Source organism: Dasypus novemcinctus, chromosome 3, assembly GCF_030445035.2.
Source record: "Dasypus novemcinctus isolate mDasNov1 chromosome 3, mDasNov1.1.hap2, whole genome shotgun sequence".
NCBI classification, from domain to species: Eukaryota; Metazoa; Chordata; class Mammalia; order Cingulata; family Dasypodidae; genus Dasypus; species Dasypus novemcinctus.
Window position 1 is genome coordinate 176,425,139 of NC_080675.1, and position 25,789 is coordinate 176,450,927.

The following is a 25,789-nucleotide window of genomic DNA, read 5'->3' on the forward strand; positions in this document are numbered from 1 at the left end:
AGGAATAAGCACCACATAACAGAGGCTTGTCATGATTAGCATTGGCAAAGAATCTTGTAGAGAACCTTGCCCAACAAAGAAGCTCAAGGAATGTTACTTTCTTCTTCTAAGCCTTGGTGCCCACTCTTCGGCACAGGGTGTGCTCTACCCCCTTTACTGCTGATGACGCGATACAGCCCTTAAGAGGTGGATACATCCCAAACTCCGAGGGACAAGCTCGGATGGTTCAAAGTTGGCCTGGACTAATCACTGTGCAGAGCAAAGCCATTTTTATTGTGTAATGAAATTTTAAAAGGCAGTTACATTAGTTACACATATACACACTCAACATAATGACTGTTAGTCATAGAGACCATTCAAGAAATACAAATTATGCTTTATCCACAGCACAGTTCACATCCTTAAGAAAAAAGTTAAAAGAGAAACAATTAAGTGCTTACATTTTCCACTGAAGCCTCTCTGAGAAATCTTTTGCTTTTAGAGGAAAACTAGTTTGTCACGGGAAGCAAGCTGCCCTGTTCCTGCACAGCCTGCAGGGCCTTCATCTCGGTGCTTCCACGGTTGGCGCCCAGACTCTGGCAGGGGCTGGACCACAAAACCAGCTTTGGTTCCCAATCTGGGCACATCGACACGTGAAAACGGGCCCGCACGGTGGTGTGGTGGTGCTTCGGGTTTCCCAAGACTCAGGCAGTCGAGAAGGGGGACAGTCCTGGCTCACAGGCCCTTGTACACGAGATGGGGCTGGGGGCGGCCATGGACCCCTGGGAAGCCAGGATGCAGACACTTAGTGAGCAAGGTCACACTTTCTAGTAATACCAGGAGTGCTTCTATTCTGACCTGCCCTTGACTAGTGTTAGGTAACGGCTCGCTCTTGCCCGAGCGACAGGTCATAACTGCTACGGAAATGTGAGTGTTGACTGCTGTAGGGGAGACCACCTCCCGCTGCCCTCGGGGCCCCCAGGCCCCCCTCGTCTTGTGGCTGAGGCTAGTGGCAGCACTGACATCTCTAGGTGTGGCTCGTCTAGACAGTCACTTTGCAGACATGGAAGGTTTAAGCTCCCCAAAGTATGTTTCATTAGCTATCAGGATCTTCCCACTATCTGTAACAGGTGTCCATGAAATAACAATAGGGTTGACCTGGCTACCCTGGAGAACAGAGAAGAATGTGGCTGTTTGCGGTGGCTCTACAACTCCCTGAAACCAAAGGAAGAGCCAAACTAGCAGGGAGTGACATTTAGTAGCACCCTTAGCTACCAGGCATGGAGGAGCCCCAGTGCCGCTGCCTTCGTGTGCTCCAGTGGCTCAGGCAGCCACCACAGGGCCCTCTTCTAGGGACAACCACCTGCTTGCAGAGCCTAAAGAAAGCCAGTGGAAAGTCTAGGAGCTCAGACGAGGGGCGAGAGAGGAAGTGGGCCGTGGGAGCGAACAAGCCCTAGGTGTCTCTTGCCTCTCCAGTCGGGCTCGGACTCCGTCTCCAGGAGGAGAGGCATCTGCTGGGGCCGACGGAGCCGCTCCCGCTTCCAGGCTGGGCAGGACGGGCAGGGGAGGTTCTTCCGCAAACCCGGACAATCCAACCCTCCAGGGCTCTACTTCTTCCTTGTTTCTCTCCAGGGAGCTTGGTGGAGAAGCCCTTGGTGTGCGATTCTCCAGCCCTGGGCTTCCTCTCCTCCTTCTCCTCTATTCTCTTATTGGCCCTGTGACGGCTTTGTAGAATCACGACCAGACAGTGGAGTGAGGAACGGTAAAGGCTCGGGACGCAAGGCGGTGGGATCCCCGCGGCTGCTCCCAGACCAGTGCTGGACGCGGGCAGGCTGGGGCTGTCTGCTCAAGGCTGGATTTCATCATCCCCGGAAGCTCCAGGGCCGGGCACCGGGCCGAAGCGAGCGCAGCGGATGGAGGGCGTGCGAGCCAGGCGCTGCCACGCTCCTCTGGTCCCCGGATGCTCTGCAGGCTTCCCAGCAAAGGTGCTCATTCACCCACCCACGCCAGCTCCCAACTTCCAAAAAGGCAGAAGGGAAACTCCAACCTAAGACCCCTCGAACTTCCTCACTCGCGGGCTGGAGGCCGGGAAAGTCTGTTTTCTTTTCACCGAAAAACCCTTCTTTCATCCGAAAGCTACTTTTCGTGCCTTCTGTTTGGAAATCTCTGTGCCCGCTGCCTGGGGCCAGCTCCAGGCGCTGAAGCCAGAGCTGGTGAGGCCGGGCACACCGGAAGCCTGTGCCGGGTCCTGTGCCCTTGGGCTCTGCCCGGCCACAACCACCGACTCCCCGTAGGAGCAAAAGGGCTCCGCAGGGAGGAGAAGGCCATGTGCGTCCAAACCCCAGGCCCGGCCCCGTCAGACACGAGCGGCCTAAACCAACACTAAGAACATGAGCAGTGCTGTTCTAGTCCAGGGGCGGGAACCCCCCAGAGCCGGCTCCCACCAAGGCTCGGCTCTTGTGGGGGCCGCCCCCCACCCCGGTGTTGGCAGAGCCCCGCCCGGTGCCCCTGGACCAACGGGGGGTTGCTCAGAGCTCTCGAGGGCCCACGGCAGACCCGCCCCCAGGCTGCCCTGCACTAGAACCAAATCCCCTTGCCAGGGCCCTCCCGAGGCCAGGGGCGGGGGCGCGGTTGTTGCAGCTTTCACCACCGAGCAGTGCCCGGCCAGGAGGGGCGGCCTGGGGGCCTTCCCTGTGGGCAGGGACCCCCACTCTGCCCTGCGGCAGCCACGCGCAGCTTCTGCCCCCTGGGGGCTCAGTCCGTCCGCTGGATGTGGATGGGAAACAAGGTTGGCTGTCACGGAAAGAGGACAACTAGGGAGGCAGAGAGAGCCTTTGCTAGTGCCACGGGCGTGGGGGGATGGACTCTTAGACCCGTGCCCTCAGACCTTAGGGGCAGGCCGCAGGCAGGGGGCCGGGCAGAAGGCTCTCCCGAGGAACGCTCGCTCCTGTCTCGTGTCCACCCCAGGAACTCAAGGCCCCCGGGCGCGTGGCAGAGCCAGGCCAGAGCCCGAGCGGCAGCCCGAGACCGTGCTCTGCCTCCCCAGAGGTCCCTGTGCCCCCACTTGGACGAAGAAAGCAACCGGGGCAGCCTGGAGGAGGGAAGGCAGGCTCCCGGCTCCACGCTGAGCGCGCCATGATCCCCCAGGGCCACTGCGCAGCCCTGGTGAGGCCGGCACGGAGGCCACCCGGGGCCGGGGCCTGTGGCCACCCACTCACATGTCCACAGCAGGGCCGAGGCACCTGGTCGCTCGGGACACGGCGGAAGGCGGCCGTCCCGCGGCGCCGAGCGGGGAGAAGGTGCCAATGCCACGCAGAATCGGGAACACAGCGGCCTGAGTGAGAGAGGGGCAGGGGTCCCAGGGGCCTCCTGTGGGGGAAGGGGCTGGCTTCTCGAAGACGGGGCGGCCTTGACTCTCCACCAGGGCCTTTACCGAGGAGCGGGGAGGTGCCCGGCTGCGACTCCGGGGAACCCAGTGGCACAGCCCGGCTCCCAGCTCCCGGCCGAGGCCGACAGCGTCCGACACCCAGAGCCCCGGGCCCCTCTGGTTGGGGGACCCGTGGGTTCTCGCGCTCCCTCCACCCTCAGGATTCTATACTCTCACTCTGGTCACACAACAGACACGAGGTACAACAGATCTGTCAGGACAGGACGTTCACGGCAGGGCACCAAGTACCCAGGTGCCCCGGGCGCGCGCAGTCCAGGCTGGGTGGTGGGGGAGCCAGCGCCCGCGTCCCTGGCTGCCCGCTCGTCTCCAGCTGGCAGCAAAGGCTGTGCGCCCCGCTGGCCTCTTTGCCGGGTCCCCAGAGCCCCGCCGTGCAGCAGGGGTTAAAAGCAGGAAGAAAGCCTCAGCCGCGGGGGCGCACCTGAGCCTTTTACAGGTGTTCGCTGTCTCTTAAGAGATTGCTCCCAGCCAGGTTTCGCCCCGCGCTCCCCTCCCACGCACACAAGGACAAGTGAATGGAATAAATACAGCGGGGCCCAAAGGTCCACCAGCGCCGCGGGCAGCGTCAGGGCGGCCGCGGCTTAGAGCCGGGCAGGGGCGGGCTCCGGGAGCAGGGGGGTGACACGCCTCCTGGTGGGTGGGCTGCGGCGGGGCGGGCAAGGGGGGCCCCCTGCGCGCGGGCGCCGGCGTCACGGCTCGGAGGGCGCCGCCCGCGGCTACTCGGAGAACGGCGGGAACATGCCCAGGTCGGCGAAGTCCTCGATGTTATAGTTGCCGGTGCCCTGGGTGGGGTCTCCGGGCATGGGCAGCATGTCCTGCGGGAGAGAGGAGAGCCGCGGCCGCGTCGGTCATCGTCGCCGCGCCGGCGGGTCCCAGCAGCCTGGCCTGCCATTCGCCCTCACGGGCACCTCTCTAACGGGGGCAGCCCCGAGACATGCCCGCGGCCCTCTGGGGGTCCTCAAACTGATGCAGGCTATGGGTGGGGGGCTGTTTGTATATTCGTAGATAACCTGAGCGGTATGTGTTCTGTGCGGTGCGTTTGGGACAGTGAGAACTGCAGCCCTGCCCTTGGTAACTATGACAACTCCAGTCCTGGTGAAACAATTTAGCAATGCAAACTCTATAAAAATGCAGACCAAGTGTGCTACAAGCTTACCTAGAATGTATGAAGGCCATGCTAACAGCTTACCTAGGATGTGGAAGATCTATGCTAATTCAAGCCTATTGAGAACTGAAACAAAAGGACCATTTGGCCCTTCCTCTCTGTATAAAAGGGACTCAAAAATCTCGTTCGGGGCTTGGGTTTGAAACGAAAAGCTCCCGAGTCTGGCTGTCCGTCAATAAATCATTTTTCCTTCTCAAAATCATTCCTGAGTCCTGACCTTTCTATACGTAAATAATTGAACCTCGCTCGTCTTGTACAACAAAACGACAGAGACCCGGGCGGTGGCCTCCCCTGGAGCGGTCATTCCAGCCGGCACACAACTCCAGGATTCAACGTTTGTCTAGTTTAAGCCACGCCAGGGACACAGGGCGGGAAGAGCCCCACTGCGGGGAGACCCCGCCTGGCACCGACCCCGCTCGAAACGCGACAGCAATGACCTGCAGCGGGAGAGGGGAGGGGGCGTGGTGGAGGCGCTCAGGGCCGTCCTCACTGCTCGTCGAGGGCTGGCCCAGCCGGGGCATCGTGATGCTCAGTCTTACTCAGGCCTTCAAGGACCAGCCATCCGGGACACGGACGCGGCACTATTTCAATTCCTTATGGCAACTTTCCGCTGGGGTTTTCCCTGGGATTCTGGGCCCAGGAAATACCGTGTGGGGGTTACAGAGTTCTGTGGACAAGTCAGGTTGGGAATCAAGGCCTCCTTTGCCTACCTCCTAGAAATTCACAGTCCTCATTAGTATAATAAAGACTCTGATAAGTCCTGCAAGACAAAGAGATTGGGATACTCTCATCAGTGTTTCACAAAACTTATTTGACCCAGAGTTCTTTCTGGCATCATGGCCATCAAGGTCTGCTTTCAGGGAATTTTAGCTCCCAGGGTGGATGTGAGGCCGGAGGATGGGCAAGAGCCAGGGGACTTCCAGAAGGAAGGAAGGAGGAAGGAGGGGCAGTTCCTGCAGGTCAGCCCGGGCGAGGCGCTGCTCTGTGTGTTTACAGGGTGCTGCCCCGGGAGATCTTGAACGGTTCCTGGACTCTTGACCTTTCCTGGGAAGGTTCTGGTCGACTTGGTAGGAAAGGAGCTTGGGATGGGGAGGGGGGTACATGGAGGGCTGACCTCGAGGAGTCTAGGGGTCCCAACCCCCCAAGAGGGCGATTCCTGCCCGCGGTCCTCGCTTAGCCGGCGCGCTCGCCCCTTACAAGGCGCCTTCCACCTTCTCCCGGCAGGTGGGATGGTCGAGCGCTAGGCTGGGGGGCTGGCGGGTTTGCACGTGGTGCCTTCCAGCGAGAACACTCCCAGTGAAAGTGGGGTCGGGGGACCCCCAAGGGGACAGGGACCTCCAGCAGGGTCCACGCCAGCAGGGCTCTCAGGCCCTTCTGCTCTAGGCAGTGGGGATGGGCCGGGAGTCTCTCCAACGACAGGATTCGAAGCGCAAGGCGAGGTGCCCTGGGAGCCTCACCTAACGGGCAGGTGGGCAGCGGCGCGGGGCAGGGGCAAGCCTGGGATTTGAACCAGGACCGGGATATCCCGCCCCTCCCGGCGGAGGCAGCGGTGAGGAGGGGGTCGGCAGCCGGACGCGGTCGAGGCTGGGAGGGGCCTGGAGCCCTTGGGAGTGGCCGAAGGCGCAGCCTCGGGCCAGGCCCCTTGTTCTCTTAAAGCTCCGCGTCTCTCCCCGGTGGCCCTGGACTGGGGGCTGGGGGGCCTCGGATTGCAGCGGCCCCTTTGGCTGGCCTCAGCGCAGAGGCCGCAGGCAGCCCTTCCCCGGTGGCCCTGAGGCTTCCGGTGGGGCAGGCCGGGGCCTTCTGCCCCTGGACCCCCTCTAGCTCGGGGCCGCGTGGCCCATGGGCACGCGGGAGAGGGGCACAGAGGTGGCGCGGGTACCTACGCTTTACCTGGAACACCTCGGTCTGCCCGGGCTGCTGGTGGGAGTGCTGCTCGCCGCTCTGCTGGCCGTGGTGCTGGCTCTGCCACTGCGACCAGACCTCCGAGGACCGCCCCTGGAACTGCCCGCTGCTCTGGCCACTCTCAGCTGAAAGAGCCGACGGACGGGACACGCCCGTTACAAGCCGCCTGCGGTTCCTAAGACCCCGGGGCCAGCGCGGCTCACACGGCCGCCCGTTCGGAAGGCGTTCCGGGCGCACGGCCCCCGGCCACTTTCTCGGTCACTTTATCACGGCAGCGGTCAGTGGGCGAAAGGAATGGGAGCTCTGCGAGGAGCGGTGTGGGCGCTGGGCTCGCCCGGGGTCCCCCTGCCAGGTGGCCAGGGTGGCTGAAGGCTCGGGCTCCTTGGGCCCCTTGTGACCAGTAGTGGGGGCTGGGGTTGGACGGCCACATCCAGGCAGGGGTGGGGAGAGGCTCATGTTGGCATGAAGACATGCCATGTGCCACTCCCCTGCCAAGGGGGCTTCTCGTTCAAGGGAAGCTGGGTCTGCCGGGGGGCGCCTCGCCTCAGCGTTAACCCAGCAGCTGCCCGTGCCCCCTCTGCGTCACCTGCTGGAGCCGTCCGTGGCATTCTGCCTGGTCCTTCTACCGTTTGTCTCTAGCTGGATGTGTCTGAGCATCAGTTTGTTTGGGAGGGAAGGACTCTGGGCTCCGCTCAGACAAGAAGAGAAGGCTTCTCGGCAAATTAACCTAGGATGAGAGCCAACCTGCTTCCATCTATAGTTTACAAAGAATACCCAATGGAGAAGCAGACAGTAGGAAAAATAAGAATTTTGCATAACCTCTTTATAAGATTATGCCATTATTGTGATCTAAGTGTCATTTAAAAATTTTAAAAAGCATATTTAAAAAAAGATTACGGCAGAAATGATTCATTTGTTTGAAGGCACATTAAAAAACCCAGGAAAATGATTTCTGGTTTCAGATCGTTCAGGGACACCTTGGAGGCAATGGGTTCTCCGTCGCGCTCTCCGTCAGGCTCTGGGTCACGCTGGTGCTGTAGGACAGGCCACGCTGGCTCTCTCGCTCTTTGTAACAACCACGCTGACCACTAGGCTCCCTCACCCCGCCGGAGGGTGGGTGCTGGGTTGACCAGAGGTAAGGCTAGAAAGAGTTCAGGGAGAAGCAACTCTGGTGCCTACACGCCCCCATACACACCGCCTGAGACCTAACTGGCTCTAAGCAAACACGCTCCCTTTCAGCGCCCCCCCCCCATACTTTTCCAACCCTGCTTGATGACAGCGGCTGGTGAAGACCCCAGCAAGGGAAGGACGCGACCCCTCCTTCAGCACAAGGGAGACTGAAGCTCGCCGTGCCCGTGGGATTCCGTGATAAAATCTACACGCCTGGCAACAGGCACCAGTGGGGAAACTGCGTCATTGCACCCCGGGGCTTACTTTTGAAAGGGTGCCCCTCGCACAGCCGTGCTCTGTGCCATCGTGCCACCTGGCCCTAGGAAATCTGCATTTTCTGACGTGCACATTGGGAAAGGTCCCTCCGTCACTGACGTGAGAAAGGAACGGAGTGGACGAGACATGAGGAAAGGAGGCCCATGAGGAGGCTGACACAAATGGCGGGGGCCAAAGCTTGGAACCAAAAGCGAGCTGGAGAGACGCGGACGGGTTTGAGACGTCGTGGAGGCGGGGGTGCCTGCGGAGTGACCCCTGGCTGTGCGGGGTCTGGGGGGAAGGGCGGGGCGATGAACGTGAGCGCTGGCGGTGTTCATAGCCCCAGTTCCCCCTAAGCTGGGGGTCCAGGCATTTGTGCCTGGGGGCACATCTCCTCCGTCCTCTTTAGACTCCTCGTGTCTAAAGCAGTCACCTCACCTCCCCAGATTTCCCTCTCAGCGAGGGCAGTACCAGTCCAGAAAGGAATAACGAGTGCAAGGCCTCGGCTGCTCAGCCCTGCTGGAGGTGCCCAGGGGCCGTGTGTGTGTGTGTGTGTGTGTGTGTGTGTGTCTTTCAGACCAAGCGTCAGAACTGACCAAGCGTCAGAACTTTGAGGAGCTGGGCATCCCGAGGTCGTGGGAGCAGGAGCTGGATGTTTCCTTCTTCCGACCTGGACGTCACTCCTTTAATTCCCCTCATCCTAATGCTTTCCTCGTGAGACCCAGCTGACTCAGGGCTCACCTGAAGTCCTGTTCAGAGGGCTGACGTGGCTTGCTTAGCTCAGTGCTTCTCAGCTGGGAAGGGTTTTGTGCCCTAGGGGACATCTGGCACTGTCCGGAGCCTCAGCGCTGTCGCACGTATCTATGAGTCTGGTCCTTCAAGCAGCAGAGCCCCTTTTGATCATCATAAATGGAGGGGTGTGCCCGGCATCGAGTGGGCCGAGGCCAGGGGCTGCTGAACACCCAACAATGTGCAGGACGACGGCCCCACAGCGGAGAACCGTCCAACCCCAAACATGAGTGGGGCACCACTGGATACAATCAACACGGAGCCACGACGGCAGCTTGTCCCCTACCAATGCCCTGTCGTCAAAAAAGTCACCGTGTGCTCCTCACAACAAGGATCACCAGCGGCACAAGACTTCTGCCGGGGAAAGTCTACACCCCGCTGGTGAGAACGCACAGGGCTGAGTCTGGGGCAGGGGCTGGGGACAGGGAGGGGGATGTGTCTGCAAAATGCTGCCGGTTACCGGAAGCTGACCCCCGGCCTCACTGGGTCTACCTCACCCCACTCCTCAATTATTTGCCCTATTTATCATGGAAAGAATCTTCAGACACTTTGGAAATGACGAATTCTTTCCATCCCCCTCTCCAAAGGTGAATCTGGTGAGGCAGGCGAGGATGGACGTGGCTCCTTTAAGGAAGGGCGGTTACGTGGATGTGTTTCTCAAACTTTGTAAAGGATGCACCTCCTTGGAGTGTAGAGTGTGTGACCAGATTTGATCTGATTTGACCGGCTGTGACTGGTGTCATGCATGAATGCAGTGCTTCAGCTACCTCTTTCTAAACTGAGAAGCATGCAATGCACAGGCAGGGGGCATGCGTGTTTGCCAAGCCATTACATCCAGGAGCACTCTGACGGAGAGAACGTTAATTTAGACCCACTACTGAAAGGGCACACATGCCACCTGCAGAGTGAGCTGGGTAAGAGAAGCCTGCTCTGCTGCAGCCTCCCAGAGCCGCTTCTTATTTGGTAACCCGTGTGCTTGGCTCCCTGCATTTCTCCAAGAATCACCGTTAACTCACTGAACAGATGCCTGCTGGTGGATGAGACAAACTGTCCAATCTGGGAATTCAGGTCACACACATGCACGTCTCTGCCCGCTATCAGTCTATTGCCTCTTAGCTCTAATTCCATCTTACTTGGCCCTGCTTTGTGATATCAGATGCTGTAAGCATTTCTCCTTTGCCAGCTGGTGCAATGTCAGTCTTTGTCAATGGAGGGCGTGGGGTACAGTGCGAGACACAGCAGAGGAGGGGGCTTCTCCTTCTGGCTGAGTGCATTTACCAGCAGTAGGCAGGAAGTCCAGGGGCAGGCACTTTCTGGTGAGGGTCTCCACCGTCCAGAGGCTGCCTCCAGCAAACTAGCCAGCCTGCTGGCACTCAGCACTGGAATTCTTGGCCACCCAATGGATTTACTACGGACCACTTCTGGGCCACCTGCACCCCACAGGCTGCTTCCACAGCCCGACTGCAGCCCACGCCCTCTGGCAAATTTGTTCACTGCTGGTGGGCTGTGTTTCTGTGGTTGCCTCCCCAACCTTCACTGGGGTAGGACCTCCTCTTCCAAATTCTTAGTTCCTTTTCCGTCTGCTTCCCTTAGCCTTACAGATGAAGCTGCTTCCCTGCATTCCTTAGCGTCCTCTTCATGGTCAAGGTTTCCTCTTCAAGTTCATGGTTTACTTTCTGTCTCCTGACAGGGCCTGATACGCCTTTCTCACTTAGCTTTTTAAGAAATAAGTGCTTGGACTCGAAAATACTTCGTAAGTGCTTTCTTAGCTCTGCTTCTGCACGCAGCATCTCAAGTGGGTGTTTTACTGTGACCCAAGTCAAACGACATTGAAATGAAGACTGGAAGCACACGCACAGCGGCAGTACAGCTCGAGGTCACTCGGGAGACCTGAAACTCAAGAGAGGCTGTGGGTTGACTCCTGAATGCTCACGGACAAAACAGCTGGTGGCTCCCCAGGCCGGCTGGAACCCGGCAGGCCCATTTCTCAGCAGCTGAGGTAGGTCCTGGGTTGCTAGGATCACTAGTAACCAGCTGAGGCTCATCCTGGGGGTCTTGGATCACTAGTTACCAGCTGAGGCCTGTCCGGCAGGTGCTTGGGTCACTAGTGACCAGCTGAGGCTCGTCTTGCGGGTGCTTAGATCACTGGTAATCAGCTGAGGCCTGTCCGGCAGGTGCTTGGATCACTAGTGACCAGCTGAGGCTCGTCCTGGAGGTCCTGGATCACTAGTGACCAGCTGAGGCTCATCCTGAGGGTGCTTGGATCACTAGTGACCAGCTAAGGCTCGTCCTGGGGGTGCTTGGATCACTAGTGACCAGCTGAGGTTCGTCCTGGGGGTCCTGGATCACTAGTGACCAGCTGAGGCTCATCCTGAGGGTGCTTGGATCACTAGTGACCAGCTAAGGCTCGTCCTGGGGGTGCCTGGATCACTAGTGACCATCTGAGGCTTGTCCTGGGGGTCTTGGATCACTAGTAACCAGCTGAGGCTCATCCTGGGGGTCTTGGATCACTAGTAACCAGCTGAAGTTCTTGCTGGGGGTACTGGATCACTAGTAACCAGCTGAGGCTCGTCCTGGGGGTCTTGGATCACTAGTAACCAGCTGAGGCTCATCCTGGGGGTACTGGATCACTAGTAACCAGCTGAGGCTCGTCCTGGGGGTCTTGGATCACTAGTAACCAGCTGAGGCTTGTCCTGGGGGTCTTGGATCACTAGTAAGCAGCTGAAGCTCTTGCTGGGGGTACTGGATCACTAGTAACCAGCTGAGGCTCATCCTGGGGGTACTGGATCACTAGTAACCAGCTGAGGCTCATCCTGGGGGTACTGGATCACTAGTAACCAGCTGAGGCTCATCCTGGGGGTACTGGATCACTAGTGACCAGTTGAGGCTCATCCTGGGTGGGGGTGCCTGGATCACTAGTGACCAGGAAGGCTCGTCCTGCGGGTGCTCGACCAGCAGGCCCCCAGGTGGAACTGTCCAACCCATGCCCTCAGAGAGGCCGCTGGGAAGCCATTCAGCCGCGCAGGCGCAGGCGCAGGGCTGTGACGGGGCCTCCTGCCGGTGGTTTTATCTGCCTTACATTTATTTAATAATTAATGAACCTGGCTCTTAATGGAGACTGCTGTTGCCCTCTCCACTCACCCACTCTCATCCCACACCCTTTCCACGGTATCCCGAGGGGCACTCGTCCTCACCAACCCCCGGAACTCTCCCTAGTCACACCCCTCTTTCCGTGGGCCCTCTGCAGGGGAGGTGGCTGGTTTTCCCACTCTCTACAGAGCTCAAGGCAGAAGCCCAGCAGCCCAGGACCCTCAGGCCCCCTGCCGACACCGCTCTCCGCCGCGAGGTGTCCTCCCCACGTCTGCCGTACCTGCAGCTCCCCTCTAGCAGCCTCCTCGCTGCAGGGGACTGAGCACCCGCCTGTCTCCAGGTCTCCCTCCCTCCTTCCCCTTCAGCTTCTTCTTCCTGCTTGGTCACCTGCGCACTCCACTAGAGTCCGGCCCAAACACTCCATCCTCACCCGCCTCCACTCACACAGCCTCCATCAAGGTTACCAAGTGACGGCCAGGCTGCTCGAAACAGCTCCCTTTTACACTGTCTTCCCTGGCCGCCTCGGTGGGGTTCCCCTGGAAGGGCCATCTGCTGAGACAGCCAGTTCCTGCTGAGTTCTAAGATACCCTGAAAAGCGGATTAGAGGTGGTGGTTGAGGACCAGCAGCAGATGGGGGCTCAGATGCTTCACACCGTCTGTTGAATGTGGCCCACCTGGCATAACTGTGCCCCTTCTCAGCTACGAGGCCACGGGCAAGTTCATAAACTCTGGGCCTCAGTTTATTTATGTGTAAAATTAAAATAATCGTGGTACCTACCACATAGGACGACGACAAGCAATAAGTGACTTCAAATGTGCAAAACGCCCAGCAGTCAGGGCTAGCTGTTGTCATAACAATAATCATCACTATCTGGAGATGAGATACCTCAAAGGCAGCTGCAGAGACGGCTGCTAAGTGTCCGGACTCTACTTCTGTGACCGGCGGCCACCACGACTGGGCAGTGGCCTCAGCCCAGGGCCCTCCCAGCTGGGCCCCCCTCCACTCCATTTCTTTTTTGGGGCCTGGCATCTGCTTAGTGCAGAACGGACAGGTGGACAGAGCAGAAGGCATACGGCCACAAGGACCTGCTGCTCGGCCTGACTGAGGACAAGTGTCAGTTCTCCTCGAGCCTCTCCGGACCCCGAGACACGACAGCCCCCCGCCTTGGCGCGCTCCGAGCAGGCGCCGGCCCTCCTCTGTTTACGTGAACACTCCCCTGACCGTGCCCTGCTCCAGGGCAGGGACCGAGGCTCCCCCTCCGCTTTGCCAGCACCCAGCATAGGGTCTCGTACCCGTGAATGCTTCCGTCGACCCCCCTTTCCAGGAGCGCCAGGTGCCTGGGGGGCTTCCGCCCACTCCGGCCTGCCTTCAGGACGAGGCGAGGGGTCTTTCCCACCCCCGGGTGACGCCTCGAGAGGTACAGAATGTCCTCCCACAAGACTGCAGGGACAGGGGCGATGCCGGGACTCAGACGCTTTTGACAGCAACTGCCCCTGCTTCTCGACTCAGCGTCACTTAGTAACACGACAAGGCTGTCTGCCCGCCGAGCCCGAGAGCACGCTGCGAGTAAATGGGCTGGGGGCTCCGTGGGGAGGGACAGGCGAGGGGCCAGGAAACGCTGCACCCCAGGAGCGCAGGCTGAGCGGGAAGAGCCTGCTGCCGGAGGTGGGGAGCGGTGGCAAACCACCCCCCCCCCCCCCCCGCACTGGCTGGGACCTGAGCCGCAGCTTCAGGGGCAGCTTTTGACCTGCCGAACGGAACCTGAGCTGGGTGGGCTCAGCCTCAAGCTCCCCGAGAAGGCTGGATGCTGCAGTGAGCGCCCTGTGAGCCGCACGGTCAGGCGTCACCAGGGGACGGCCCTGTGGGAAAGGGGCACGGGCTTGGGGGACCCCTGAAGGTTCCCTCTGTCCAGGAGGAAGGGGCCGAGGCAAAGGCTCCGAGAGATGCACCAGGAGGGGCGGTCCCTCAACCCTTCAAGGCCTGAGGCTTTGTGAACAAAGCTGGGAAAGATGTCCCTAGCTGGGACAGGATCCCTCCTTCAGTGTTAAACAGAGAGAAAGAGCCGCACGGTGTTTACTGGCATGGTTTGTCAGCCCTGCGCCTGACTGTTCCCTAGTTTAGACAGGGGTTTTTGAAAACCAAGGCCACAAAGGGTTAAAATAGCATTCAAATCCCACCAGAGCCCAGGGACAGAGTGCGGGGGGCTTAGGAACGATAGAGTCAAATCAGGAAACCCAGGTCCAAGCCCCATCTCTTAGGAACGCCCCCCGGCCACCTCCCAGCCAGAGGGAGCACGGGCTCTTGGGAATCTCCAGACCTCGTCCTGGGGCTCTGGGCCCTTGGGGCTGGGCCCCCCGAACTCCAGATGCCCGGAAGGCGCCCTGCGTGGGCTGGCTGCCCTCGGCCCCCGGCCCGCAGCCCCACCTACCGAACCCTGGAGTCCTGCTGGCCAGGCTGGAGTAGGCGCTGCCGCTGGGCGAGGACGTGGCGGGGCTGGCCAGGGGGCTGTAGGAGGGAGGGTCGGCCGGGTAGCTGTGGCTCGTGCCAATCCCAAAGGGAGACGACTGCGTCTTGCTGGACTGCGAGGCGATTTGCTAAAACCAGGACGAAGCAGACAGAGGGCCAGCATCACCCAGGCAGCCCCGGCCCACCGCCCCACGGACCTCCCACGGGCGGGCGCGGAAGGCGTAGGGCTGGGCGCCGGGCACCAGCGCGGGGTGGCGGGCCCAGGGGTTTGGGGGCCGGTCTGGTGGCTGGGCTAGAGAGGTCTGGGCACTGGGAGCTCTCTCAACCTGTCGGCCCTGTCCTCACTGCGCCAGTCAGGGAGTCGGGTGGGTGCTGGAGGACCGAGGGGCCAAAGCCTGGCAGAGCACCCCCGCACCCTTCTTGTCCGATTCCCCAGGTCGAGACCGGGAGGGGGGAACTCCTGAAGGCAGACAGGTGCGGCTGCTGGGGGCAGCTCACAGGGTGACGGGCTGCAGCTCAGGGCGCTGGCGGTCCTGAGCCGGGAACCTGAGAGCACACCTGGTGTCCGCCCACTCCAACGGGGACGGCACTTGGCAGCCGGGGGCGAGGCCCTCCCGGACATCCGTACCTGTCCGGGAAAGGGCGGGCGGCTGCCCGTCCATGCCACCTGGCTCTGGTTCAGCTGCCGCGAGATTTGGGACATGTTCTGGCTGGTGGAAGAGGACGACTGGATGTCGTTCACTCCAGGCACGTGGACCACCGAGGAGCTGGAAGGGGAGAGAGTGCTCAGCGGAAGGGTCCTGCCTGGGTGCACCTGTGCCCGCCGCCCTGCTGCTCCATTGGCACGTGGCACGCGGCCAGCCCCGGGGCCACACGGTCATCTGCTGCCCCTGCAGGGCCTCCTCGGCCTCACTGAGTGGTCCTGGGACCACCTCGGGCTCGTTCTCCCCATGGGGGGTCTCCCAGCACGCCCCTCCACTTAAGTCCCAATCCCGTCCCTCGCGCTTCCCTTGCTCTTAACCGACAACTTGGTTCCCGAGAGAACAGCGTGGCATAAAAATCAGTCTCCGGGGGAGCAGATGTAGCTCGGTGGTTGAGCACCTGATTCCCACGTATGAGGTCCTGGGTTCAATCCCCAGTACCTCCTAAAAGAAAAAAAAAATCAGTCTCCGTGTTAACGGACTCCTCAGTGCTCTGGTTAACTTGTTCCTTTGGGGGGGCCTGGAAGGCTTGAGGGTTCAGGAACTAGGACACTGGCTGCTGGGTTGTTTTAAACAGAAACAGAAACTGATTGATGGAAAGTAGCTGAAGTGCCTCAGGCAGCTGCCCAAGGCACCTCGCTGCTGACCTCTTCTGCCTCTTACCAGTCATCTTCAATGTAATCTGTCAGATCTTTATTAGGCACCTGCTGTGTGCATCACACTGACCTCAGTGCCTTCTGCAGGCTCAATCTCTGACCGCTTGTCTTTCCTTCTAAGCAGGCACTGGGCAATTCCTGAGCTGTGTCGATTCCATAGGACATTCACTAAAGGCTGGAAGGTGGCGGGACGTACGCTTTGCTTCAGGTCTCTTCCGGAGCTCTGGGGCTAGCTCAGCACCCAGGGCAGGGTGCTGGGTGCCCAGGCAGGAAGAGCGGAGGGGATTGGGGCCATCACAGGAGGCTTCGGGCAGAGGCGGGTTTTCACCTGGGCTTTGAAAGGCAGGTGACGGTCCGGTAGGGAAGAAGGGGGAAAGTGTCACTAGTCCTAATAATGTTTTCTATGCTATGTGGTCCTTCCTAAAGTGGGGCGGGAACCAAGAATACCACAGACATCCTTTCAAGGCCATTGTAAAAGGGAGACATTATTCTCATCTTCCTAAAATGAATGCCTCGCTTAGCATCAGGGTTTCCTTTCCATTCTCCGTTCTGCTCCATGTATGATCAGAGACCACTTTCTGACTGCCCTCCAGGGCATGCCCGTGGCACTGCCGGCCCGACTTCAGGTGCCCAGGTGAAGGATGGGGCTTCCTGGGGCCACGGGCAGGCCATGCCCAGCTCTTCCAGTGCAGCCAGGCACGGGCCAAAGCAGAGGGACTCTGGCTGAGGATGTACCCGAGGACGCGGGCAGAGGTACCTTTCTGTGGAGGCTCAGGCCAGCCTCTGACCGTGTTGGACCCCAGAGTCGTTCACTCTACCCCACTCCCTCCCACCCCGGCTCAGGCCCATGTACAGCAAATTCTGCCTGTTCCCCAGGTGTAAGGCCTCACAGTCACCTCCCCTCCCTCGCTCTGTCCCTCCCTTTCTCTTTCATCATCCATGCATCCATCCACCTACCCATTCTGCATCCACCTACCAATCCATCCACCCACCCATCCATCCACTCACACACCCATCCATCCACCCACCCATCCATCCACCCACCCATCCATCCACCCTTCCACCCATCCATCCACCCAACCATCCACTCATCCACTCATCCATCCATCCATAAAATCTACCCACCCACCCATTCATCCATCTACCCATCCATCTATCCATCCACCCACCCATCCATCCACCCACCCACCCATCCATCCATCTATCCACCCATCCATCCACCCTTCCACCCATCCATCCACCCAACCATCCACTCATCCACCCATCCATCCATCCACAAAATCTACCCACCCACCCATTCATCCATCTACCCATTCATCCATCCATCCATCCATCCATCCATCCATCCATCCCATAGACTATTTAGTGAGTGTTCTCCCTCTGCTAGGCTCCACACAAGTGCTTGACCGCCTCACCCCTTCCCCACACAGCCAGCTGGCCATTAGGCCTGGCTCTTCTTCCACTACTTCCCTGCAATCCACCCTGTTCTTCTGTTTCGAAGACAAGAGACTACCAGCATCTTAGCTGGGCTGTCTACAGCCTCACCCCTCCACTCTGCCCCTCCACCACTGCCACCATTTCCTCAAGTCACCCTTCTCCTTAAAAGCCATCAAAGATGAAGTCCAACCCCCTCAGCACAGCTTTCAAGGCCCCCAAGTCTCATCCTCTGCCCCCCATACCTGAACCGCCCAGTCACTCGCCCAGGGCATCCCTTAGGCAGCAGAACCCGACTTTGTCTTCCAGGCTTGGCCCAGGAGTGGACACACCTTTCCTGGCCACACTCCCTCGCCGTCCCCTCACCCCTCACGCTCTGTCCCCTCACCGTTTCTTGCCTTGTGTCCCCTTCCTGCTCCCTCTTGTCCAGCCTAGAGGACAAGCAGGGAGTGACAAGGATTCAACCACCACGTGGTCTGGCTGAGGGCTGGCATGGGCCTCTGTCTGTCATCGTGTGCTGCACGCACAAACACCCCTGCAGCACGAGGGCTCTGCAAACCTTGACCGCTGCTCCGTAGAGCCTTGGGGACTGCAAGTGCTGACCACTCAGTGGTGGCTGTCATCTTGTCCTGCTGTCCCCAGACCAGAGAGCTTCTGCCAGAGGCCAGGGGTAGCCAGAACCTCAGAAGGGGCTGCAAGCCAGCGAGGCTGAGCTGCGGGACCACCAGCGCAGCTCTGGGGCTCAGAGTCTCTGCTTGGCCACTGGTGCTGAGCCACTTGCTGCTCCTAGAGGAGGCCCCCAAGCGCCTTGGAGCTGGGGCAGCCCCTAGGGAGGCCACTGCCTGCACCTGGAGGCTCTGTTAGGCTCTGCCCTGCTAGCGGGAGGCTGGGCCATCTCTGGGGCCCACCCTGCTGGGGTGGAGCTGGGAGCCTCTCTGTGAGCAGGTGAGTGCCCTTCCCCTCCCCAAGGACTGCCAGTCTGTCCTTCTGGCCGTCCTCCCCAGTTCAGTCTCCTGTTTTCCTGGCAGGCACTGGAGCTGGGCAATGCTTCCAGGGGCTTTGCTGGCATTCTCAATGTCCCTCACGTTTCCCTCGACACTAAGGCCCAGGACAGAGACCCCCTGCTCGTGCCCTTGAGTGACCTTTGGACTGAGACCCAGCCCCTCTCTTGGACTTGGTTCTGGGCTTTTCCAGGGGACGGGCACTTTCTGCCACCTTGCCCAGGGTCCCCAGCTCCGCCCCAGCTGTGCAGACGCACCCCCTTCTCCCCGGCAGGCAGGCACGTCTACGGCACACAGGTGCGTGTGCTCTGCACACAGAGTAAGAGTAACTCACCCCGGGCACCCGCGGCCGCCCCAGGGCCCCCGGAGGACGGACGTACCTGAAGGCCTTCCCCGAGTGCCCCGGGGGGAACGGGCTGCCCTGGGAGTAGATCTGCTGGGTTCCTGCTGCAGAGGCAGAGCTCATCATCTTCTTCTCCGCTGGGGAAACAAGAGCACAGGGTCACACGTGAGGGCCCCTGCCTGCAGCCCATGGCAGAGGCGGCTCCAGAGAACAGGGGGCAGGGGTGCGCGCGCCCGAGCAGCCCTCCGCGGCTGCCTCTTCCCCGTCCCCCAGCACGCCTGTCTCCCCAGGGCCTCCCCGGCACGAGGTGGTGGCAGGCGGCTGTTTGCTGACCGCTAGGCCTCAGGCCACAGGCCATGCATGGGCAGAGCCTTTTAGAAAGCCGGGACGATGACATGAATGGATGAAATACGTCCCGGGCGTTATTTTACTGAATCCTTCTAACTCCGTGGGGTGGGTGTGACCCATCCTAATCTTTTTTTTTAAAGATTTATTTATTTCTCTCCCCTTCCCCTCCCCCCAGTTGTCTGTTCTCTGTGTCTATTTGCTGCATCTTCTTTGTCTACTTCTGTCATCATCAGCGGCACGGGAATCTGTGTCTCTTTTTGTTGCCTCATCTTGTTGCATCAGCTCTCCGTGTATGCGGCGCCATTCCTGGGCAGGCTGCGCTTTCTTTTGCACTGGGCGGCTCCCCTTATGGGGCGCACTCCTTGCGCATGGGGCTCCCCTATGCAGGGACACCCCTGCGTGGCAGGGCACTCCTTGCGCGCATCAGCACTGTGCATGGGCCAGCTCCACACGGGTCAAGGAGGCCCGGGGTTTGAACCGCGGACCTCCCATATGGTAGACGGACGCCCTAACCACTGGGCCAAGTCCGCTTCTCCATCCTCATCTTATGTCAGCTGTGTGGCTCTGGCCATGCTACTCAACCCTCCTCTGCCTCAGTTTCCCCGACTTGAAAATGGGGGTAATAAGAGCACCTGCCTCTAGGGCTGACACAAACGCTTCGCCCGGCGTTTGAAGGCGCGCGGGGTGTCTGCAGGTTTGCTCTTGTCGGCATTGAAGGGACAACCGCAGCTCAGCTTGCTCAAGGTCACGAGCCAGCGAGGAAGGACCCAGGGCTTGAGTCTAAACCCAGGGCCCTGACCGCGGCCCCAGGACCGCCCCGCCCTGCACCGCCCCACCCTGGCCTCACCCAGTAGGTGCTGAAATGGGGTCACCGATAGACAAACGGGGGTCAGCCCCAGGCTATGTGCCCTGGCCGTCCACAGGGAGGCCGTGAGGGGGCCCGAGCCCCTCGCAGGCGCAGGCAACGTGGTGCCGTCGCCATCGCTTCTCTGCCGCCACAAGATGTAAGTGGAAAGCCAAGCTCGGCCGTCTCCCCGCCAGAGGCTGAAGACATGGCGCAAGCCCCAGCGGGTCTGCCTGCAGTGAGGGAGGAAGGAGGCGCTTTCGGTGGCATTTGAGAAGCAGGAAGGGGGACGTGCCGGACACAGAACCGGACGGGGGTGCGCCCACCTGGCCACCACCTCTCCTTGGATCCGAGGGTGCCCCAGGCTCCAAATGCCTGCACGTCTTACCCCTGTGATGCCAGCAGCCGTGCCCCAGATGTGCGCCCCACCTCCCACGCCCGTAAACGACCTCTGTCATTAAAACAATACCGAGTCCCCGAGCAGGTGCTTGGGTCCAAGTTCTTTCGCTGCAGGGACTGGGGAGCCCTGCCAGGGAGTGTCACCCTGGTGGGAAGGGCAGGGATGGGAGCTGCGCAGGCTCGCCAGGGAGGTATTTTAACCTAATCAGAAGGCCCCGCATCTGGGCATAAAGAGCAAGTCTGGAGGAAGGGAGAGAGGAGGCTAAACGTTGCAGGAGGAAGAAGGCAGATTTAGGAGCTTTTCTTGATTATAAACCCAGTACGATCCACTTTTTTTCAGGCATTTAATTTTTTTTGCATGTGGTTTGGGTAAATAGTAAAGGAACATTTTTTTCCCCCTAACTGCTCCAGGATGTTTATAGGGTATGAAATTCAATATAAATATATTGAAATCCCTGATACTATTTAATCTTTGACATACTTATTTTAATTTTTTGATCAACTTGATCTGGTAGACATGGGGAAAGGTATATCGAAATCTACTACGACTTGGCTTTGTTAGCATCTTCTTGTTTCTAATAATTTTGGCTTGTTTCAGTGTTCTTGGTATTTATGTCTTCATTTTAGGTTACATCTTTTATCTGCATAAAATAAAGCTCTTTGTTTCCTGAACACCTTGAAATTTTCTATGGCAATATTGAAGACGCTGCTTTCCTTCTGTTTGGATTTGCAGAGCCTCGCTGCCACCCATTCTTTCAGGTTAAATAGTCCCATTTCATTCCATTTTGTTTTGGCTGTATCACTTTTTGGCAGTATATTAATCAGGAGTAACCAATCAGGGGTCTTTGAATATCAATTTATTTTACCAGGATTTTCATGCTACTTTGCTATCTCACTTTATTTTTCTTCTAAGTATCTTGCAAACTTGCTAAAAAATGTTCTTGTCTCTGGAAGTGAGATGTCCTTTTGTTTTTTTTGTTTTTTTTGGTGAGGAAAAATTACATTTATTAAGACATATCACACACATATCATAAAGGGCATATTGGCCAAAATTGGCATTAATCTAAATTATTTGCTACTCTAGTCTTAATCTTCCCCATTAGCAATTTCTTAAACTTTTAAAAAAATTTTTGTTTTTTTTCCACTTTAAACATAGTTGGAACTATATTTCTCTACAAATATCAGATAGAATAGTATATATTGATGAGAAATTTCTGCTTACTACTCGTACTCCAAAACATGCCTGTATCTTGGCTGAATTGATTGAGTTTTTTTGTTTTGTTCTGTTTTTTTGGTATTTTGAGTCTTCTAATAATTTTGAAATAAAATTTTTTTTTGCTTCTAATGACTTTTATATTAATTCTAGGTGCTAGTGGTTTCATTTTTCACTACCATTGCTTTTCCAATCTATCATCTCCAGTCTTGTGTTCTATATTTTGATTCATTTTACAAACAAGTGAAATCTCCCTGTGAGTAAATTTTTCAGAAAATTCAAGTGGACAGTATAATTTGGAGTCCTTGCACATCCGAAGATGTCTTTCTGTTGTTCCCAAGGCAGCTTGGAGAGTGGACAGTTGTTCCTCTGAATTTTCCACACATTTTCCCTCTGAATTCTCTACTAACCCTACTGACTTCCAGCATTTCATATTGTAGAGAAGTCTTAAGTTAAGATTTTCCATTGTAGGTAATTAACGGTTTCTCTCTGGATGTTTGCAGGAGTTTCCCTTTATTCTCCAAATTAAATAAGAACCAAACAGACCGTTTCTAGGCGTGCGTTTCTTTAAACATTTTGGTCTGGTCTTCGCTGGGCTTTTTCAGTGGGAAGACCCGGGCTAGCCGGGGCTGACGCCTCTGCTCGTGCTCATTTTACAGCCTGCGAGGGTCACTCACCTCCGCGGCCCCCCCGCCTCCGCGCGTGGCCACCTGGAGGTGGCCGGAAGCCCCCGTAACCTGTCATCCCACACGCTCGCCACCTCAGCGCCCAGCGGGGAAGGCCCCGTTGGGAAACTTACACGTGCTTATTCCTGCAAACATCTCAGCAAAGCGGGGGTCCCTTTCCTGGGAAAAGATGGCATCGGCCTTTTCCACAGCCTTCCCGGCCTCGTGCACACCACCTGGTAGGTTGGGGACAGGAACCTGTTTGCACATTAAACACAACAGCAGCCCATGTGTGAGGCACAGAAAAGGCGTTTCCAGCAGCCACCAGTCTCCTCCGCCGGACCCCCCCTCCGGGATCGCGGGCTCTCAGGCTGGGCTGCTCCACAGGGGAGTAGGGGGCTTCTCCACAGGCCAAAGCCAGGAGAGGAGCCACGAGCTGGAGGTCACAGAAAGGACGGCAGTTCACCCCCGCTGCTCACTTAGCGAGAGAGACGTGAAAAACCACCCACTTTCTGTGAATACCAGAAAAGGGGACGTATAGCTTAATTTAGGAGAAAGGCCAAATAGCAACCTATACTTCCCTTCCTCTACGGCCAACTCCCAGAAGCAGTGGACGAGCAGCAGGGGAGAGGGGAGAGAAGGGGGGCGAAGGGGGCACGGGAAAAAGGCCGGGGAGCTGCTGGGAAGCAGGGACGGAAGGGGTGCCAGCTGCTCCTGCTGGCGTCCCTGTGCCTGGGCCTCGGGTGCACAGCCTTCTGAAGTCCCCACCGCCCTGGGGCAGCCTCGTTACTGGCTGGCGAAGGCTCGTTTCCCCAGTGGAGCAGCAGGGCTTCACAGGCCCTCTGCCCTGGGAACAGCCCCCTTGGGCTGAGAGGCCCCAGCTGAGGGCTGGGTTTAGTGCCCGGGCCAGAGGGTCCCCCGCTTTGGCCTGGAGACGGTTCCCATCGGGAAAGGGCTTTCCAGACATGAACCTGTGATAAGTCGTAGGATGCCAGCCCATCCCTCTGGTGCACTTCCAGCTCCGCCTGCTGTTGCTGAAGTTGCCTGTGAAACAAAAAAGTCAACAATGGGGGAAGCGGATTTGGCTCAATGGATAGAGCATCCGCCTATCCCACGGGAGGTCCAAGGTTCAAACCCCGGGCCTCCTTGACCCGTGTGGAGCTGGCCCACGCGCAGTGCTGATGCGCGCAAGGAGTGCCGTGCCATGCAGGGGTGACCCTGGTGTAGGGGAGCCCCACGCGCAAGGAGTGCGCCCCATAAGGAGAGCCGCCCAGCGCGAAAGAAAGTGCAGCCTGCCCAGGAGTGGCGCCGCACACACGGAGAGCTGACGCAGCAAGATGACGCAACAAAAAGAAACACAGATTCCCGTGCTGCTGACAACAACAGAAGCGGACACAGAACACACAGCGAATGGACACAGGGAGCAGACAACTGGGGCAGGGGGAAGGGGAGAGGAATAAATTAACAAAATAAATCTTAAAAAAAAGTTGACAACGGGGTGGTGAGGACAGACACGGCGCGCAGGCTGAGCCACAGCTCCCCTGCCCCTGGACCTCTAAACCGTTCTCGATGTTTGCTTTTTATATCCCACATCACGACTCAAGTTTAGGTTGCTGCACTGAGATATTTAAGAAATAAATGGCAAATTATGGCGTCACTTCATGCAGGATAGAAAGATATCAGAACACCGACTCTTTTCCAACCACAATTCAGAAAAGCAGTCTTGTTTAATGCAGAAGAAGCAGCTGGCCTCAGCTAACCCTTACCTATAAGCTGGCGGGAGTTTATGTTTTCTCGTTCGATCCTAAACTTTCCTAGCGGTTACTTTAACCCCGTTTTACAATGAAGAAACTGATGTCCAAGGAGGTTAAGCTGCTGCCCAGATCTCCAGGCCAGCAGGTGGTTACGGGAGAGCGAGGGTCTGACTCGAAGCCGCTCGGGCTCTTTCCACTCTGCCAAGCTGCTCCACTTAGGAAAGGAAAAGACTTATCGACACGGCTGCTTTAAGGTGAAAAACATGGAAACTGGGTGACTTTAAAGGGACAGTGGCCCTTACAGCTAAGAACCTAAGATGGGACAGAATCCCAGGGCCCTCTTCAGCTCAGCCAATAGGAACGGCGGGCGAAAAAGTCACGAGATGTCCTATGTAATCCAAGTCAGTATGAAAGCTTATCCCTGCTCCTGTGCATCGATTGCAGGACGTGAGCAGGCAAAAAATAAATACAGATCATAAGCAGCTTAGGCACACATTTCACCACTAAAATAACCCAAATCAATGCCAATCAAAACCCTGAAGTACAATTTTTCACCTCAAATTGGTAAAAATGTGTTTAACATGGTGGCTTTGTGATGCAACTACTACTGCCACACTCGGCTGGAGAAGTGTGCAGATGAAACCCTCTTAGAGAGCAACCCGGCCGTCCACACTGGGCACAGTGAACGTCCAGTCCTCCACGCAGAGGCCCTGCCGCTGGGGCTAGCAGTGGGCAGTCACCTTGGAAGGAAGCCCGGGCTGTCCCTGCAGACGGCCACTGCAGAGCTGGCCTAAGAGGGAAGTGACTCTGAAAATCGTGTATATTAAATTCACGAGTGACGACTCTGCCAGCAGTGACCACCGTGGGACCATCCGGAAATGCAGGGAGTAGGCAGGGGCGCCCGTGGGAGAGCCCAGCACAAAACGTTTAGCTCGGTGTGGCGAAGGTGACGGGCGATACGTCTCGGGTGAGTGGACACGCTCCAAAGAGGCTGGAAAACAACTGCGTCAAGAGGAAAGCGCAGGGCTTTTCAGTCCTCGTCGATTTGCACCGAAACGTCTCCGTGGTCCCTCTGCCCGTGGCTGGGCTCTTTTGACCCTGGCTGTGCGTGGATGGGGAGGCAGCGGGTCCCAGAGAGGAGAGCCCCTTCACGGTGGGCCTGAGGGGCAGGGGGCAGAGGAGGCAGGCAGAAGTGAGGGGGGCGAGAGAGGGCGGCAGCTGGGGAGAGGAGGGGGCAGGAGGGAAGCCTGCCACTGAGCGGGGGCCACCACCTGCTGGAAGCGGGCCGGTCACCTGGTGGACCGACTGTGGGGGAAGTCCCTGGAGAGGGGCCACTGCGAGCTCGTGGCTGGAACCCGGCGGCCCGAGTCGGCCGAAGCCCGGGCCTGGCGAGCCTCTGGAAGGTCGCCTGCACCCAGTCCAGGCGCTCTGCCAGGAGCCTGCAGCCTTACGTTGTGAGTCAGGCTCACGGCAGCCCTGGAGGCAGGTGTGGTTTAAACCTCTCCTTACAGGTGAGGACCCGAGGCCCAGGGATGCTGAAGGTCTGACGACACCCTGAGAGGCATCATTAAAGAGGGTTTAGAGAAGGGGCAATAGCACCCCAACAACAACAGTGGGAACCACCACCGTCCGGGGCTCAAGGGGCAGGCCAGCCCCTCTTTGCCGTCCCACTCTCTGTCCTGTCTCCTGCCAGCCCCTCCCACTGGAGACTCAACCAGGAGCCAGAGAGAAGGGCTGACCTGCCTGCCAGGCTAGCGAGCAGGGCGGAGGTGTAGCGGGAGGGCCTGGAAGGCAGAGAGACTGCCCGACACAACCACCCAGCCCGCAGGCGGCGAAGCCGGAGCAAGGCGAGACCGTCTCATTCCAAGGGCAGCCTGTCTGCCGTACTCTAAAGCAGGGCCGGGAAGCGGACTTGGCCCAACGGATAGGGCGTCCGCCTACCACATGGGAGGTTCAGGGTCAAACCCCAGGCCTCCTGACCCATGCGGAGCTGGCCCATGCGCAGTGCTGATGCGCGCAAGGAGTGCCATGCCACGCAAGGGTGTCCCCCATGTAGGGGAGCCCCATGCGCAAGGAGTGTGCCCGGTAAGGAGAGCCACCCAGTGTGAAAGAAAGTGCAGCCTGCCCAGGAATGGTGCTGCACAAAGGGAAAGCTGACACAGCAAGATG

The 25,789-nt window shown here is 58.3% G+C and overlaps 1 protein-coding gene across 6 annotated transcripts in view; it reads right to left on the reverse strand.

The window, feature by feature from the left end:
• Positions 1 to 250: 250 nt before the first annotated feature.
• The window catches only part of ARNT2 (aryl hydrocarbon receptor nuclear translocator 2), a 177,578-nt gene continuing 152,039 nt past the window's right edge, over positions 251 to 25,789 (reverse strand). For all 6 annotated transcript variants that reach the window (XM_058294757.1, XM_058294759.2, XM_004480675.5 and 3 more), the window contains exons 13-19: positions 22,838 to 22,910; positions 22,001 to 22,124; positions 18,435 to 18,534; positions 14,891 to 15,029; positions 14,225 to 14,390; positions 6,480 to 6,616; positions 251 to 4,239 (exon numbers count right to left, since the gene is read on the reverse strand). In XM_058294757.1, coding sequence (XP_058150740.1) covers positions 4,141 to 4,239; positions 6,480 to 6,616; positions 14,225 to 14,390; positions 14,891 to 15,029; positions 18,435 to 18,534; positions 22,001 to 22,124; positions 22,838 to 22,910 — 838 coding nt within the window. In that variant the 3' untranslated portion in view covers positions 251 to 4,140. The remainder of the gene's footprint in view (positions 4,240 to 6,479; positions 6,617 to 14,224; positions 14,391 to 14,890; positions 15,030 to 18,434; positions 18,535 to 22,000; positions 22,125 to 22,837; positions 22,911 to 25,789) is intronic.